The sequence below is a fragment of the Pongo abelii genome, chromosome 4 (assembly GCF_028885655.2).
Source record: "Pongo abelii isolate AG06213 chromosome 4, NHGRI_mPonAbe1-v2.0_pri, whole genome shotgun sequence".
In the NCBI taxonomy this organism is placed as follows: domain Eukaryota; kingdom Metazoa; phylum Chordata; class Mammalia; order Primates; family Hominidae; genus Pongo; species Pongo abelii.
In genome coordinates, this window is record NC_071989.2 from 104,686,349 (window position 1) to 104,703,246 (window position 16,898).

The 16,898-nt window shown below is 39.6% G+C and overlaps 1 protein-coding gene across 1 annotated transcript in view; it reads left to right on the forward strand.

Moving 5' to 3' along the window:
* ERAP2 (endoplasmic reticulum aminopeptidase 2) overlaps nucleotides 1-16,693 on the forward strand; it is a 52,044-nt gene extending 35,351 nt beyond the window's left edge. The window contains 6 exon segments of the mRNA NM_001131125.1: nucleotides 1,670-1,826; nucleotides 2,289-2,473; nucleotides 5,342-5,503; nucleotides 6,021-6,161; nucleotides 14,470-14,551; nucleotides 16,235-16,693. Of these exon segments, the coding sequence (NP_001124597.1) occupies nucleotides 1,670-1,826; nucleotides 2,289-2,473; nucleotides 5,342-5,503; nucleotides 6,021-6,161; nucleotides 14,470-14,551; nucleotides 16,235-16,378 (871 nt within the window). The 3' untranslated portion in view covers nucleotides 16,379-16,693.
* The last annotated feature ends 205 nt before the right edge of the window (nucleotides 16,694-16,898 follow it).

Here is a 16,898-nt window from a genome sequence, read left to right on the forward strand (position 1 = left end):
CTTATGAATAAATATTAAAATTAAAAGAAATAGGCAACTATAAAAGTAAATATTTTTAATAATGGCATTGATTTTAGTAAGAAATCAATTAGGCTGGGCTGGAAAGAAAAACTGGCTTAATATAAAGTAGTTTTAATATGTCAAATATTCTTCTTAAAATTGTGGCCCTGGAATATCATTTCCGCCTATTGCTGATGCTAAAGTATCAACTGTGCCAGGTATTGTGCTGCTCACACAGGTGGGAAGGAGTAGCAACGTTTTGTGGATTTTTTTTTTTTTAATACGGCAGACTAGCCCGGCCAGGTGGCTCATGCCTGTAATCCCAGCATTTTGGGAGGCCGAGGCAGGTGGATCACCTGAGGTCAGGAGTTCAAGACCAGCCTGGCCAACATGGTGAAACCCCGTCTCTACTAATAATACAAAAAATTAGTCGGGCATGGTGGCACATGGCTATAATCCCAGCTACTCGGGAGGCTGAGGCAGGAGAATTGCTTGAACCTGGGAGGCAGAAGTTGCAGTGAGCTGAGATTATGCCATTGTACTCCAGCCTGGGTGACAAGAGCAAAACGCTGTCTCAAAAAAAAAAAAAAAAAAAATATGGCAGACCACAGAATCATGGAGTATATGGTCCAGCCTTCCGTCTTCAGGTGAAATTTTTGAAAAAAATTTCCGTAAGTCTATTTTAAAGCAGCAAGTCATCATGATTGAGAAGATTAAAGGGACAACAAAAGTTGGTTCTTTTTCATTTCCTTCCGGTCTCTGTTCCCTCTTTTTAGACAGGAATTTAAAACATGTATAAGCCCAGAAGAGGTAGAGCATTATGTTAATGACAAGCTCAGGAGAGACATCCTTTGTTCTGGAATCAGTTTCCACATCACACGATTGTGTTAGTCTGGGAGTTGGGTGTTCACAAGAATGGCTTATAGACCCTGTGTGCACACATAGCCTCCCAGAAACACACGTGAGAAGCACTTTCCAATAGTGAGGTTATAATAGTTTGTTTCCTCTACAAAAGATGCCCCAGAATTTTGGTACTTAGAATAATAAACCTGTTGTTTATTATTCTCACTAAGAGAAAACGTAGAGAAGGCATGTAACTTTAGAATCTAAAAAGATGAAAATACTCATTTTGTCCTATTCACAATGATTACCACTTCTCTGGTAGGACTAAGGACAAACATCAAAGAAAAACAAGACATGGCACCTGTCCTCAAAGTTCCCAATGTACTCGGAGAAATAAGTCAAACCCACACATGAAGCAATTAGAGAATGAAATCATGTGTAAAAAGTTTGATATTATTTGGTACTAAATGTTAATATTGGCTAATATTTGTTTCATTTATTAACCCTTTGCTATATGGTAGACATTATTCTAAATGCTTTTTAAAATATTAGCTCATTAATCCTCACAACAAGCCTATGAGGAAGATAGTATTATTATCCCCATTGTATAAAGAAGGCAATAGGTCCAGAGAGGCTCGGTAATTTGTCCAAGATTATCCAGCTAGTCAGTGGCAGAGCTAAGATTTAAACTGAATGGTGCAGCTATAATGACCTACTTCTGTTATTGTTCTCTATTTCATATTTGTTTTAATATTAAAAATAAATATTAAAAATATTAAAAACTATAAGATATGCACAAACCACTGACATTTGTTTTATACCTCAGTGCAGGGAGACTGACCCTAGAAAAAGCTCTTGACATGACTCACTACCTTCAACATGAAACAAGCAGCCCCGCACTTCTCGAAGGTCTGAGTTACTTGGAATTGTTTTACCACATGATGGACAGAAGGAATATTTCAGATATCTCTGAAAACCTCAAGGTTTGTGTTGCTTTTAGAAAATGTATTAAGTAAATACACAGTGTCTGGAGTATCAGTGAGGCTCAGTTTGTTTTGTGTGAAGTCCTTGAGGTTAAATCTGGAGCAGCTCGGGGGACTGACTGATAGCATGTAATGGTCAAAGACCCTTGTTCTTTACCATTGCCAATCCTAAGAGCTAGATACCAGGATCACGTGCAAAACATCTCTACTAAAGGTGATTTTATTTTATATCCATTGATATTCCCCTTTCAGATAGGAAATTAAACCATGTTTAAATGCAAAAACTGTTTCCTAAGTATGGTGGGTAGGAGCCAGAGAAAGATAAGAGAAATACAAAGATACACTGTTTGGGGAAAGATTGGGAAAGACGCAGAAAGTTTAGAGTTGAGCCCTTTAGATGGGCAAGAAGTGTGTTAAGGACTAAATTTAGCCTCTCTGTTAACCATCTCATATTTTCTGCAGCGTTACCTTCTTCAGTATTTTAAGCCAGTGATTGACAGGCAAAGCTGGAGTGACGAGGGCTCAGTCTGGGACAGGATGCTCCGCTCGGCTCTCTTGAAGCTGGCCTGTGACCTGAACCATGCTCCTTGCATCCAGAAAGCTACTGAACTCTTCTCTCAGTGGATGGAATCCAGTGGAAAATTAAAGTAGATCTAGACTTCTGTCCTACTCTTTGTTCTTTTCTCTTTGATGTAAAAGTCTTTGATCAAGCAAGACATTAGATCTAAAACCTTTTAGTGAGGATAGAAAAAAAAACATGCTGGGCATTACAAACCCTGTTTCATGCTCTCACATTGTAAGTGCTATGTATGGAGACTAGTACAATCTCTACCATGAAATGTAATGGTGTCCATTATTCCTGTGCTGGCTGGGTGCAGTGGCCCACGCCTATAATCCCAGCACTTTGGGAGGCCAAGGAGGGTGAATCACTGAGGTCAGGAGTTCAAGACCAGCCTGACCAGCATAGTGAAGCCCTGTCTGTACTAAAAATGCAAAAATTAGCCAAGTGTGGTGGTGCATGCTTGTAATCCCAGCTACTTGGGAGGCTGAGGTGGGAGAATTGCTTGAACCTGGGAAGCAGTGTTGCCGTGAGCCGAGATCACTTCACTGCACTGCAGTCTGGGCAACAGAGAAAGGCCTTGTCTCAAAAGCAAACAAACAAACAAACAAAAATTTTCCTGTGCCAAATTGTTATAAGATGGTATCATAACTTCTCTCGCTATAACTAAATCTCAGTGAGCTTTTTGAAATCCTTTCTTGAATTCTTCTTTTTAAAAAAGTAATTCAAGTTTTCTTCTTTTTGGACTTTTTTTCCATGTTGGGATTCAAGCCTGAAATCAGTTTTAGAAAAAAAAAACTTAAAAAAAAAACTTTTAAATCTATTATTCTCTTCTTTTTGTTTCTGTTTGAATGAGTTGTATGAGTGAAGCTAAAATGTAAACATACTGCTGCCGTATACAAAATAGAATACTATTATTTCATCTTTATGCTAGTTACAAGAAGGATAATCTTAACCTGCAGTAACCCACCTACAGTAGCTATAAGTGTTCAATATGTTGAATATACCTATGAAAATATTCTAGGTAAATTTATTTATGCTCGTAATAAAAAATACATAATTAAATATTGTTTTTTTCTAAACTCCAAGACTGCTAGTATGAATTTTAATGAAGAATTTCTTTACATAGATTAATTGATTACTTCATTCATTTGTGGATTTGAAATGTAACTAGTTGCACATTTCCTTTATGCCAGCCAGGTATTGCTGTAGGAGCTAAGGATAAAGTGGTGAACAAAACAACCATGTGGCCTACCTTCAAGAAGCTTACAATGTGTTTGTTACCAATTGTTATAAATCTGTTCAGCAAAATACACTAAAGTGAAAACAATATGTATTATAATTTAATTATTTGATCTTTATTATATTATTCAAATGTCACTTGGGGTATTTAAGTACATAGTATAGAGGAATTAGCCAAAGCATTAGAATCATAGGTTTAAATCCCATCTGCAAAATGGCAAATTATGTCCTCTTGTGCAAGTTACTTAACTTTTCTGAGATTTATTTCCGCTTTAAAAAAAAATCAGGATAATAACTATCTCAGAGGGTAGCTTTTGACAGTTAAATAAGATGTATGGAGACTAGTACAATCTCTACCATATGGTCACTTCGTGACAAATGCAAATTTCTGGCTCCCTCCTCAATGCTCTGTGTTGTGTTTTTTCTGAGACATCAGTAACAGTTCTTATTGATCCGTTGACATTTGGGATTAAAAAGTCATATGCCCATTTAGAATAAAAACTGGTTAATGTCCTCAAGATAATAAAAATCAAAATAGTGGTGTCTTTTGTAGAAGGACAGAAAATCATGTCACTGCATCTTATCAGTTTTAAAAAATTATAAAATAACTAGACACTAATGAATTGTACTAAATTAAGACTCTCTAGACCTAGAGAGTCAGATGACTCCCAGACAGGCCTCAGAAAATGCTCTCAACTAGGCCAAGTGCAGTGGCTCATGCCTAAGGCCAAGGGGTAAGAAGATCACTTGAGCCCAGGAATTTGAGACCAGCCTTGTCAACATAGTGAGAGCCCGTCTCTACAAAAAAAATTTAAAAATTAGCCAGGCATGGTGCTATGTGCCTATAATCGCTGCTGCTCAGGAGGCTGAGGCAAGAGGATTGTGCAGGAGGCTGAGGCTACAGTGAGCCATGATCACGCCACTGCACTCCAACCTGAACAACAGAGTAAGACCCTGTCTCAAAAAAAAAAAGAAAAGAAAAGAAAAAAATGGCCGGGCGCGGTGGCTCACGCCTGTAATCCCAGCACTTTGGGAGGCTGAGGCGGGCGGATCACGAGGTCAGGAGATCGAGACCATCCTGGCTAATACAGTGAAACCCCGTCTCTACTAAAAATACAAAAAAATTAGCCAGGCGAGGTGGTGGGCGCCGGTAGTCCCAGCTACTTGGGAGGCTGAGGCAGGAGAATGGCGTGAACCCCAGGGGACAGAGCCTGCAGGGAGCCGAGATCGTGCCACTGCACTCCAGCCTGGGCGACAGCAAGACTCCGCCTCAAAAAAAAAAAAAAAAGAAAAGAAAAAAATGCTCTCAACTTGGTGATAAAAAAGCATCAAGTAATCATCTTTTTAAAAAAATCTTATAGCACCAATAGTGGCTACTAAATGATAGAATTTATATAAACCAGTAGTTTTGTATTTCAGAAAGCTTTTATATTTGTTGATTACATCAACTTTCTATTTTCACCTCAGAGTAGGTTAAAATTTCATGCTTATTTTCTTGCTAACATTTTATCATCAGTAGGAGATAAAACACAAATAATTTGCCGAGTAAAAGCACATAAAATATTTTTATAAGAGTTTGGCAGAGAAAAAGATTTAATACATTGAGTACTGAAAGCAATTCAGAGATTATTCTGTTATGGGACTTAAAATTGTCATAAGAAAAAAGTTTTTCTTTCATAAAACTTTTTCTTCATTTTTATACTTGATATTACAGTATACCAACAGATGTTTTAAAGATTGTGTATTCTGTGGGTGCTCAGACAGCAGCAGGATGGAATTACCTTTTAGAGCAATATGAACTGTCAATGTCAAGTGCTGAACAAAACAAAATTCTGTATGCTTTGTCAACGAGCAAGCATCAGGAAAAGTTACTGAAGTAAGTTCAATAATTTAACTAAATTGTTATAAGTAAACTGACACAAATTCAGTGAAGTCACTAAAACTTCAGCCACCAGTTTTAAAGGCATAAGATAATTGAATCAGAATGTGTATGGGTTTAACTTTACTTTCAGAAAAGAATATATTGACAAAATGCAAATAGTGAAAACAGGTATTCCCTAGTTATTAATCATATTATTGATACTAGACAATGGTTATGTCTTATCTTCAGAACCTTGAAGGAAAATTATTGTTGTAAAAATACATTCTTGCATATAAGATGTGTAAATGATGCTAATCAAAGTTCTTTGAAATAATGAGTAAATGTTTTTGCTAGGAACAAAATAAAAATTATTTCTAAAAGAGTAAAAGTTTAATTGAAGCATTAAAAAATTGGTAATTATACTTTTATCATGCCTCTTTCTGTTCTATTCTTTTAATATATTGGTAGCGTGAGTTAATGTCCATGTACATAATACCTACTATTTAGAAACAAATTATTTTTCTTTCTTCAGGTTAATTGAACTAGGGATGGAAGGAAAGGTTATCAAGACACAGAACTTGGCAGCTCTCCTTCATGTGATTGCCAGACGTCCAAAGGGGCAGCAATTAGCATGGGATTTTGTAAGAGAAAATTGGAGCCATCTTCTGAAAAAGTTGGTATTCATTTTCATCCAGTGTGTGTTCTTCCATGCAGATGTCTCGGTTGCCTCAAACCAAGTGTAATCAAATGTTTCTCAAAGCATATAAATAATACCATTTGTATCCAAATAGTTCAGTGGATTCAACTTTGAAACTCCCTAGCCCAAATTATCCTATCCAGGAGTAAGGGACAGACATGAGAATAAGGGAATGGGAAACAGCCTTCTCTCATTCAGTCCAGGCAAGAAACCGCTGGCATCAAGTCCGAGTTGAATTAAATGCAGTCATCAGCCCCCTCCCACCATCCCTTCTTGGCTCTCTCCTCAGCCCAGAAGAATCCCAAGATGCCTTGTATAGTGCATCACACATATGTGGCCTCATTTGTTAATGCAGTTTTGTACTGGGGGAAAATCTCAGGAATTTTGGTAAGAGCTACTCCTCACCCCTAGAGCCCCTGTGGAGGTGGCACAGTGGAGACCTTGGTTCAGGTGAAAGAAACCCAGTCAGGAGTGTTTGGGGAGCCCTCCCTCCAAATTGTTTTGGTTCTGAGTCTTTTCTGGGGTTTCAACTTTGGGGAGAACTGGAGCTCATTTCAATAAGTTCCTGGGTCTAAAATATCCCTCAAAAATAACCAATAAGGATTAGATTTTCTTGGAATGGAATGTATAAGAGAGCATTGCTTTCTCTCTCTCTCTCTCTCACACACACACACACACACACACACATCACAAAACCCTATAAAGCATTCAGCCATTCCCCATCCAAATCTAAAATGTCATTTATGACTTATATGAAAATATCTTGAATCAGAGAGGTATGATTTGCTTTGTTTGTGTTAGGGTCAGTTAGCATCCCTGGTATCATTAATTCCTAGTTCCTTCTCTTTCATTTCATAGCCATGGAAGGTTTAGAGTCCTCACACAGCTTTGCGTAAGCAAAAAGCACATTTCCACTCCTCTCCCAAATGCTCAAGGAGTTGACGTCCACATGAGACCAAATAGAAGCTGCTTTAATATGTATGTGTGTGTATGTTTCCTTTAAAACTCTACTTGAGCCATTGATTTGGCTGTTTTCATGATTGTCATTTTCCTCCTGAAATGATCAGCCTTTATCTACAATGCTGTGGATTTCATTTTAAACAGGAAATGATGCCCCTGCCCAACCATGTGCAGAGCCTAGACTTGGAACCATACTTTTTTCTGAGCTGTAACTGTGCTCTGCTTTATCAGCATGAATCACTTTGACCTGTAGTACAAGTCTTCCATATATAAAACGTTGGGTTGAAGGATGCATTCTGTGGCCGTGAATGAGAGTTCAACCAAGTAACATTGCCCCACCAAACACAATGTTTAAACACAGTGGTATCCAAAATGGGATGAGGAAGTGTGCAAGAAGTGCAATACATTAGAGTGTCTATTATTTCTTATCAAATTTTAAATTTTATATATTTTTTTCTTTTGCTTCTTTTTTTTTAAATTTATTATTATTATACTTTAGGTTTTAAGGTACATGTGCACAGTCTGCAGGTTAGTTACATATGTATACATGTGCCATGCTGGTGCACTGCACCCACTAACTCGTCATCTAGCATTAGGTATATCTCCCAATGCTATCCCTCCCCCCTCCCCCCACCCCACAACAGTCCCCAGAGTGTGATGTTCCCCTTCCTGTGTCCATGTGTTCTCATTGTTCAATTCCAAACTATGAGTGAGAATATGCGGTGTTTGGTTTTTTGTACTTGCGATAGTTTACTGAGAATGATGATTTCCAATTTCATCCATGTCCCTACAAAGGACATGAACTCATCATTTTTTATGGCTGCATAGTATTCCATGGTGTATATATGCCACATTTTCTTAATCCAGTCTATCATTGTTGGACATTTGGGTTGGTTCCAAGTCTTTGCTATTGTGAATAATGCCGCAATAAACATACGTGTGCATGTGTCTTTACAGCAGCATGATTTATAGTCCTTTGGGTATATACTTAGTAATGGGATGGCTGGGTCAAATGGAATTTCTAGTTCTAGATCCCTGAGGAATCGCCACACTGACTTCCACAAGGGTTGAACTAGTTTACAGTCCCACCAACAGTGTAAAAGTGTTCCTATTTCTCCACATCCTCTCCAGCACCTGTTGTTTCCTGACTTTTTAATGATTGCCATTCTAACTGGTGTGAGATGGTATCTCATTGTGGTTTTGATTTGCATTTCTCTGATGGCCAGTGATGGTGAGCATTTTTTCATGTGTTTTTTGGCTGCATAAATGTCTTCTTTTGAGAAGTGTCTGTTCATGTCCTTCGCCCACTTTTTGATGTGGTTGTTCGTTTTTTCTTGTAAATTTGTTGGAGTTCATTGTAGATTCTGGATATTAGCCCTTTGTCAGATAAGTAGGTTGCGAAAATTTTCTCCCATTTTGTAGGTTGCCTGTTCACTCTGATGGTAGTTTCTTTTGCTGTGCAGAAGCTCTTTAGTTTAATTAGATCCCAATTGTCAATTTTGGCTTTTGTTGCCATTGCTTTTGGTGTTTTAGACATGAAGTCCTTGCCCATGCCTATGTCCTGAATGGTAATGCCTAGGTTTTCTTCTAGGGTTTTTATGGTTTTAGGTCTAACTTTTAAGTCTTTAATCCATCTTGAATTGATTTTTGTATAAGGTGTAAGGAAGGGATCCAGTTTCAGCTTTCTACATATGGCTAGCCAGTTTTCCCAGCACCATTTATTAAATAGGGAATCCTTTCCCCATTGCTTGTTTTTCTCAGGTTTGTTAAAGATCAGATAGTTGTAGATATGCGACGTTATTTCTGAGGGCTCTGTTCTGTTCCATTGATCTATATCTCTGTTTTGGTACCAGTACCATGCTGTTTTCGTTACTGTAGCCTTGTAGTATAGTTTGAAGTCAGGTAGTGTGATGCCTCCAGCTTTGTTCTTTTGGCTTAGGATTGACTTGGCGATGCGGGCTCTTTTTTGGTTCCATATGAACTTTGAAGTAGTTTTTTCCAATTCTGTGAAGAAAGTCATTGGTAGCTTGATGGGGATGGCATTGAATCTGTAAATTACCTTGGGCAGTATGGCCATTTTCACGATATTGATTCTTCCTACCCATGAGCATGGAATGTTCTTCCATTTGTTTGTGTCCTCTTTTATTTCCTTGAGCAGTAGTTTGTAGTTCTCTTTGAAGAGGTCCTTCACATCCCTTGTAAGTTGGATTCCTAGGTATTTTATTCTCTTTGAAGCAATTGTGAATGGGAGTTCACTCATGATTTGGCTCTCTGTTTGTCTGTTGTTGGTGTATAAGAATGCTTGTGATTTTTGTACATTGATTTTGTATCCTGAGACTTTGCTGAAGTTGCTTATCAGCTTAAGGAGATTTTGGGCTGAGACGATGGGGTTTTCTAGATATACAATCATGTCGTCTGCAAACAGGGACAATTTGACTTCCTCTTTTCCTAATTGAATACCCTTTATTTCCTTCTCCTGCCTGATTGCCCTGGCCAGAACTTCCAACACTATGTTGAATAGGAGTGGTGAGAGAGGGCATCCCTGTCTTGTGCCAGTTTTCAAAGGGAATGCTTCCAGTTTTTGCCCATTAGTATGATATTGGCTGTGGGTTTGTCATAGATAGCTCTTATTATTTTGAGATACGTCCCATCAATACCTAATTTATTGAGAGTTTTTAGCATGAAGCATTGTTGAATTTTTTCAAAGGCCTTTTCTGCATCTATTGAGATAATCATGTGGTTTTTGTCTTTGGTTCTGTTTATATGCTGGATTACATTTATTGATTTGCGTATATTGAACCAGTCTTGCATCCCAGGGATGAAGCCCACTTGATCATGGTGGATAAGCTTTTTGATGTGCTGTTGGATTCTGTTTGCCAGTATTTTATTGAGGATTTTTGCATCAATGTTCATCAAGGATATTGGTCTAAAATTCTCTTTTTTTGTTGTGTCTCTGCCAGGCTTTGGTATCAGGATGATGCTGGCCTCATAAAATGAGTTAGGGAGGATTCCCTCTTTTTCTATTGATTGGAATAGTTTCAGAAGGAATGGTCCCAATTCCTCCTTGTACCTCTGGTAGAATTCGGCTGTGAACCCATCTGGTCCTGGACTTTTTTTGGTTGGTAAGCTATTGATTATTGCCACAATTTGAGCTCCTGTTATTGGTCTATTCAGAGATTCAACTTCTTCCTGGTTTAGTCTTGGGAGAGTGTATGTGTTGAGGAATTTATCCATTTCTTCTAGATTTTCTAGTTTATTTGCATAGAGGTGTTTGTAGTATTCTCTGATGGTAGTTTGTATTTCTGTGGGATCGGTGGTGATATCCCCTTTATCATTTTTTATTGCATCTACTTGATTCTTCTCTCTTTTTTTCTTTATTAATCTTGCTAGCAGTCTATCAATTTTGTTGATCCTTTCAAAAAACCAGCTCCTGGATTCATTTATTTTTTGAAGGGTTTTTTGTGTCTCTATTTCCTTCAGTTCTGCTCTGATTTTAGTTATTTCTTGCCTTCTGCTGGCTTTTGAATGTGTTTGCTCTTGCTTTTCTAGTTCTTTTAATTGTGATGTTAGGGTGTCAATTTTGGATCTTTCCTGCTTTCTCTTGTGGGCATTTAGTGCTATAAATTTCCCTCTACACACTGCTTTGAATGCATCCCAGAGATTCTGGTATGTTGTGTCTTGGTTCTCGTTGGTTTCAAAGAACATCTTTATTTCTGCCTTCATTTCGTTATGTACCCAGTAGTCATTCAGGAGCAGGTTGTTCAGTTTCCATGTAGTTGAGCAGTTTTGAGTGATATTCTTAATCCTGAGTTCTAGCTTGATTGCACTGTGATCTGAGAGATAGTTTGTTATAATTTCTGCTCTTTTACATTTACTGAGGAGAGCTTTACTTCCAACTATGTGGTCAATTTTGGAATAGGTATGGTGTGGTGCTGAAAAAAATGTGTATTTTGTTGATTTGGGGTGGAGAGTTCTGTAGATGTCTATTAGGTCCGCTTGGTGCAGAGCTGAGTTCAATTCCTGGGTATCCTTGTTGACTTTCTGTCTTGTTGATCTGTCTAATGTTGACAGTGGGATGCTAAAGTCTCCCACTATTAATGTGTGGGAGTCTAAGTCTCTTTGTAGGTCACTCAGGACTTGCTTTATGAATCTGGGTGCTCCTGTATTGGGGGCATATATATTTAGGATAGTTAGCTCTTCTTGTTGAATTGATTCCTTTACCATTATGTAATGGCCTTCTTTGTCTCTTTTGATCTTTGTTGGTTTAAAGTCTGTTTTATCAGAGACTAGGATTGCAACCCCTGCCTTTTTTTGTTTTCCATTTGCTTGGTAGATCTTCCTCCATCCTTTTATTTTGAGCCTATGTGTGTCTCTGCACGTGAGATGGGTTTCCTGAATACAGCACACTGATGGGTCTTGACTCTTTAACCAATTTGCCAGTCTGTGTCTTTTAATTGGAGCATTTAGTCCATTTACATTTAAAGTTAATATTGTTATGTGTGAATTTGATCCTGTCATTATGATGTTAGCTGGTTATTTTGCTCGTTAGTTGATGCAGTCTCTTCCTAGTCTTGATGGTCTTTACATTTTGGCATGATTTTGCAGCAGCTGGTACCGGTTGTGCCTTTCTATGTTTAGCGCTTCCTTCAGGAGCTCTTTTAGGGCAGGCCTGGTGGTGACAAAATCTCTCAGCATTTGCTTGTCTGTAAAGTATTTTATTTCTCCTTCACTTATGAAGCTTAGTTTGGCTGGATATGAAATTCTGGGTTGAAAATTCTTTTCTTTAAGAATGTTGAATATTGGCCCCCACTCTCTTCTGGCTTGTAGAGTTTCTGCCGAGAGATCCGCTGTTAGTCTGATGGGCTTCCCTTTGTGGGTAACCCGACCTTTCTCTCTGGCTGCCCTTAACATTTTTTCCTTCATTTCAACTTTGGTGAATCTGACAATTATGTGTCTTGGAGTTGCTCTTATCGAGGAGTATCTTTGTGGCGTTCTCTGTATTTCCTGAATCTGAATGTTGGCCTGCCTTGCTAGATTGGGGAAGTTCTCCTGGATAATATCTTGCAGAGTGTTTTCCAACTTGATTCCATTCTCCCTGTCACTTTCAGGTACACCAATCAGACGTAGATTTCGTCTTTTCACATAGTCCCATATTTCTTGGAGACTTTGCTCGTTTCTTTTTATTCTTTTTTCTCTAAACTTCCCTTCTCGCTTCATTTCATTCATTTCATCTTCCATCGCTGATACCCTTTCTTCCATTTGGTCACATTGGCTCCTGAGGCTTCTGCATTCTTCACGTAGTTCTTGAGCCTTGGTTTTCAGCTCCATCAGCTCCTTTAAGCACTTCTCTGTATTGGTTATTCTAGTTATACATTCGTCTAAATTTTTTTCAAAGTTTTCAACTTCTTTGCCTTTGGTTTGAATATCCTCCCGTAGCTCGGAGTAATTTGATCATCTGAAGCCTTCTTCTCTTAGCTCGTCAAAGTCATTCTCCATCCAGCTTTGATCCGTTGCTGGTGAGGAACTGCGTTCCTTTGGAGGAGGAGAGGTGCTCTGCTTTTTAGAGTTTCCAGTTTTTCTGCTCTGTTTTTTCCCCATCTTTGTGGTTTTATCTACTTTTGGTCTTTGATGATGGTGATGTACAGATGGGTTTTTGGTGTGGATGTCCTTTCTGTTTGTTAGTTTTCCTTCTAACAGACAGGACCCTCGGCTGCAGGTCTGTTGGAGTACCCGGCCGTGTGAGGTGTCAGTCTGCCCCTGCTGGGGGCTGCCTCCCAGTTAGGCTGCTCGGGGGTCAGGGGTCAGGGACCCACTTGAGGAAGCAGTCTGCCCGTTCTCAGATCTCCAGCTGCGTGCTGGGAGAACCACTGCTCTCTTCAAAGCTGTCAGACAGGGACATTTAAGTCTGCAGAGGTTACTGCTGTCTTTTCGTTTGTCTGTGCCCTGCCCCCAGAGGTGGAGCCTACAGAGGCAGGCAGGCCTACTTGAGCTGTGGTGGGCTCCACCCCGTTTGAGCTTCCCAGCTGCTTTGTTTACCTAAGCAAGCCTGGGCAATGGCGGGCGCCCCTCCCCCAGCCTCGCTGCTGACTTGCAGTTTGATCTCAGACTGCTGTGCTAGCAATCAGCGAGACTCCGTGGGCGTAGGACCCTCTGAGCCAGGTGCGGGATACAATCTCCTGGTGCGCCGTTTTTTAAGCCCGTCAGAAAAGCACAGTATTCGGGTGGGAGTGACCCGATTTTCCAGGTGCCGTCTGTCACCCCTTTCTTTGACTAGGAAAGGGAACTCCCTGACCCCTTGCACTTCCCGAGTGAGGCAATGCCTCACCCTTCTTCGGTTCGCGCACGGTGCGCGCACCCACTGACCTGCGCCCACTGTCTGGCACTCCCTAGTGAGATGAACACGGTACCTCAGATGGAAATGCAGAAATCACCCGTCTTCTGCGTTGCTCACGCTGGGAGCTGTAGACCTGAGCTGTTCCTATTCGGCCATCATCCTTCTTTTGCTTCTTATTACATTCAAATTTTATATTGTTATAAATTTATAAACATAAATGATATATAGTATAAAAAGTTAAATATATTATTTATCTCATGCTTTTAATTTTTTACCATACCTTAACATATGCATATAATTTTTTTTAATTAATTTATTTTTTTTGAGAGGGAGTTTCACTCTCGTTGCCCAGGCTGGAGTGCAATGGTGCCATGTTGACTCACTGCAATCTCCACCTCCCGGGTTCAAGCGACTCTCCTGCCTCAGCCTCCCGAGTAGCTGGGATTACGGGCATGCACCACCACACCCAGCTAATTTTTTTGTATTTTAGTAGAGATAGGGTTTCTCCACGTTGGTCAGGCAGGTCTCGAACTCCTGACCTCAGGTGATCTGCCCACCTTGGCCTCCCAAAGTGCTGGGATTACAGGTGTGAGCCACCGTGCCCAGCCCATATAATTTATAAATAAAAATATGTATATTGGGAAGTTCCTGCTCAAAAAATCTTTACTGACAGGAGTATGTAGTAAAAAAAAAAAAAGTAGCAAACACTGCTTTAAACAGAAACATAAAATTAAACATAAACATTGCTGAATAACTAACCATATTTCCCAAAGAAGCTGTATCTACATTTTCATTTTATAGTAAAATTTGATAAGTTTCACAGCTTTAGAATTGTACTGGATGAATGTTATTATGGTAATTAACAGTATCTATTGTAATACACAAGCTTATCACATAGTTATTAATATACATTAAAAATATAATACAGGATCTAATAAACATAAGGTCAGTATTTCTATGACTTTCTATGGTGTTTCTTTTTATTTTCAGATTTGACTTGGGCTCATTTGACATAAGGATGATCATCTCTGGCACAACAGCTCACTTTTCTTCCAAGGATAAGTTGCAAGAGGTTTGTGACTTTCTGCTAACAATTTCAAAATAAATGTTCAAATTGTAGAATTGAAAGTAAACTTAGATATAATCTGATTTGAAGTTCTCATTTTATTTTTTAAAAAAGTTGTTTGTCCAATGCCATATAGCAAGTAAATGGAAGGGACAAGATTAAAACCTGACACTTGGCCAGGCACAGTGGCTCACACCTGTAATCCCAGCACTTTGGGAGGCCAAGGCAGGCAGATCATGGGGTCAGGAGTTCGAGACCAGCCTGGCCAATATGGTGAAACCCTGTCTCTACTAAAAATACAAAAATTAGCAGAATGTTGTGGCGCGCACCTGTAGTCCCAGCTACTTGGGAGGCTGAGGCAGAAGAATCACTTGGACCCAGGAGGCAGAGGTTGCAGTGAGCTGAGATCATACCACTGCACTCCAGCCTGGGTGACAGAGCGAGACTCCATCCCAAAAAAAACCAACAACAGCAAAAAAAAAAAAAACCCTGACTCTTAAAATACTTAAAATACTTGTATTCATAGCATTCAAAATGAAAATAGACTTGAGAGGTGAGCCCTTTTGTATTATTTCTTTCATATTGTATAATAATGCAAGAGTGATTATATTAAAGTTTGGAAGCGTACTTAATGATCTTTTTAACAAAACTATTGTTGGTAATTCTAGTTATCTTTTTTTTTTTTGAGGCGGAGTCTTGCTCTGTTGCCCAGGCTGGAGGGCAGTGGCTTGCCATCTTGGCTCACTGCAAGCTCCGCCTCCCGGGTTCACGCCATTCTCCTGCCTCAGCCTCCTGAGTACCTGGGACTACAGGAGCCTGCCACCATGCCCAGCTAATTTTTTTGTATTTTTTTTAGTAGAGACGGGGTTTCACTGTGTTAACCAGGATGGTCTCGATCTCCTGACCTCGTGATCCACCCACTTCGGCCTCCTGAAGTGCTGGGATTACAGGCGTGAGCCACCAGCCTATCTTTTTCTTTTCTTTTTTTTTTTTTTTAAGCATTATAGTCTTTGCATCTTCTTTTCACAATAAATCTTGAATTTATTTACCCTTTAGGCAAATTCAGAATTCCTGAACTTAAATCCCAGCTCACCATTTACTCTATGACTTGGGTAAATCATTTAACTTCTTTAGCCACATTGTGTTCACTTGTAAGATGAGGATTTATAATTTTTGTCCTACTTTACCTATTGTTTGAAAATAAAGTGAACAATTATGCAGAAAAGTAGAAAATAACCTTTTAGAGGTTGGCAGAGAAATGCCTATACCTGTGTGTATATAATTTGCAAGCTCTTTTGAAAATTTTTGGAAGACGAAATGGTTTTATTGTTTCTTTATTTTTGAAACTACCTTGCTCTGTCAGCCAGGCTGGAGTGCAGTGGCACCATCTTGGCTCACTGTAACCTCCACCTGCTGGGTTCAAGCAATCCTCCCGCCTCAGCCTCCCAAGTAGCTGGGACTACAGGCATGCACCATCATGTCCGACTAATTTTTGTTGTTGTTGTTGTTATTTTTTGTAGAGTCAGGGGTTCTGGCACGTTGCCTAGGCTCGTATTCAACTCCTGAGCTCAACTGATCTGCCCACCTTGGCCTCCCAAAGTGCTGGAATTACAGGTGTGAACCACCACATGCGGCCAAGACAAAGTGTTTTATGAACTGTCAGTAATTTTTTTCTTCAATATTTTACAGGTGAAACTATTTTTTGAATCTCTTGAGGCTCAAGGATCACACCTGGATATTTTTCAAATTGTTCTGGAAACGATAACCAAAAATATAAAATGGCTGGAGAAGAATCTTCCGACTCTGAGGACTTGGCTACTGGTTAATACTTAAATGGTCAATAGAAAAAGTAGGCCGGGCGTGGTGGCTCATGCCTGTAATCCCAGCACTTTGGGAGGCTGAGAAGGGCGGATCACAAGGTCAGGAGATTGAGACCATCCTGGCTAACATGGTGAGACCCCGTCTCCACTAAAAATACAAAAAATTAGCCAGGCGTGGTGGCAAGCGCCTGTAGTCCCAGCTACTCGGCAGGCTGCAGCAGGAAAATGGCATAAACCCGGGAGGTGGAGCTTGCAGTAAGCCGAGATTGCGCGACTGCATTCCAGCCTGGGTGACTGAGTGAGACTCTGTCTCAAAAAAAAAAAAAAAGAAAAAAGAAAAGAAAAGGTACATCAGACATGACTGCCTGCATGAAGTCAAACCAGTGAAGCTCAAGTGAAGAGCTGTGGATATTTTGTCTAACCAACAAGAGGTCTCAAGAAATCAGGCCGTGCAGCTGCCTGCTCTCAGCTATCATATCCAGCCAAAAGATGCATGATGATGGAGTGGTGGGGGAAGGCCAGTTCAGTATCCT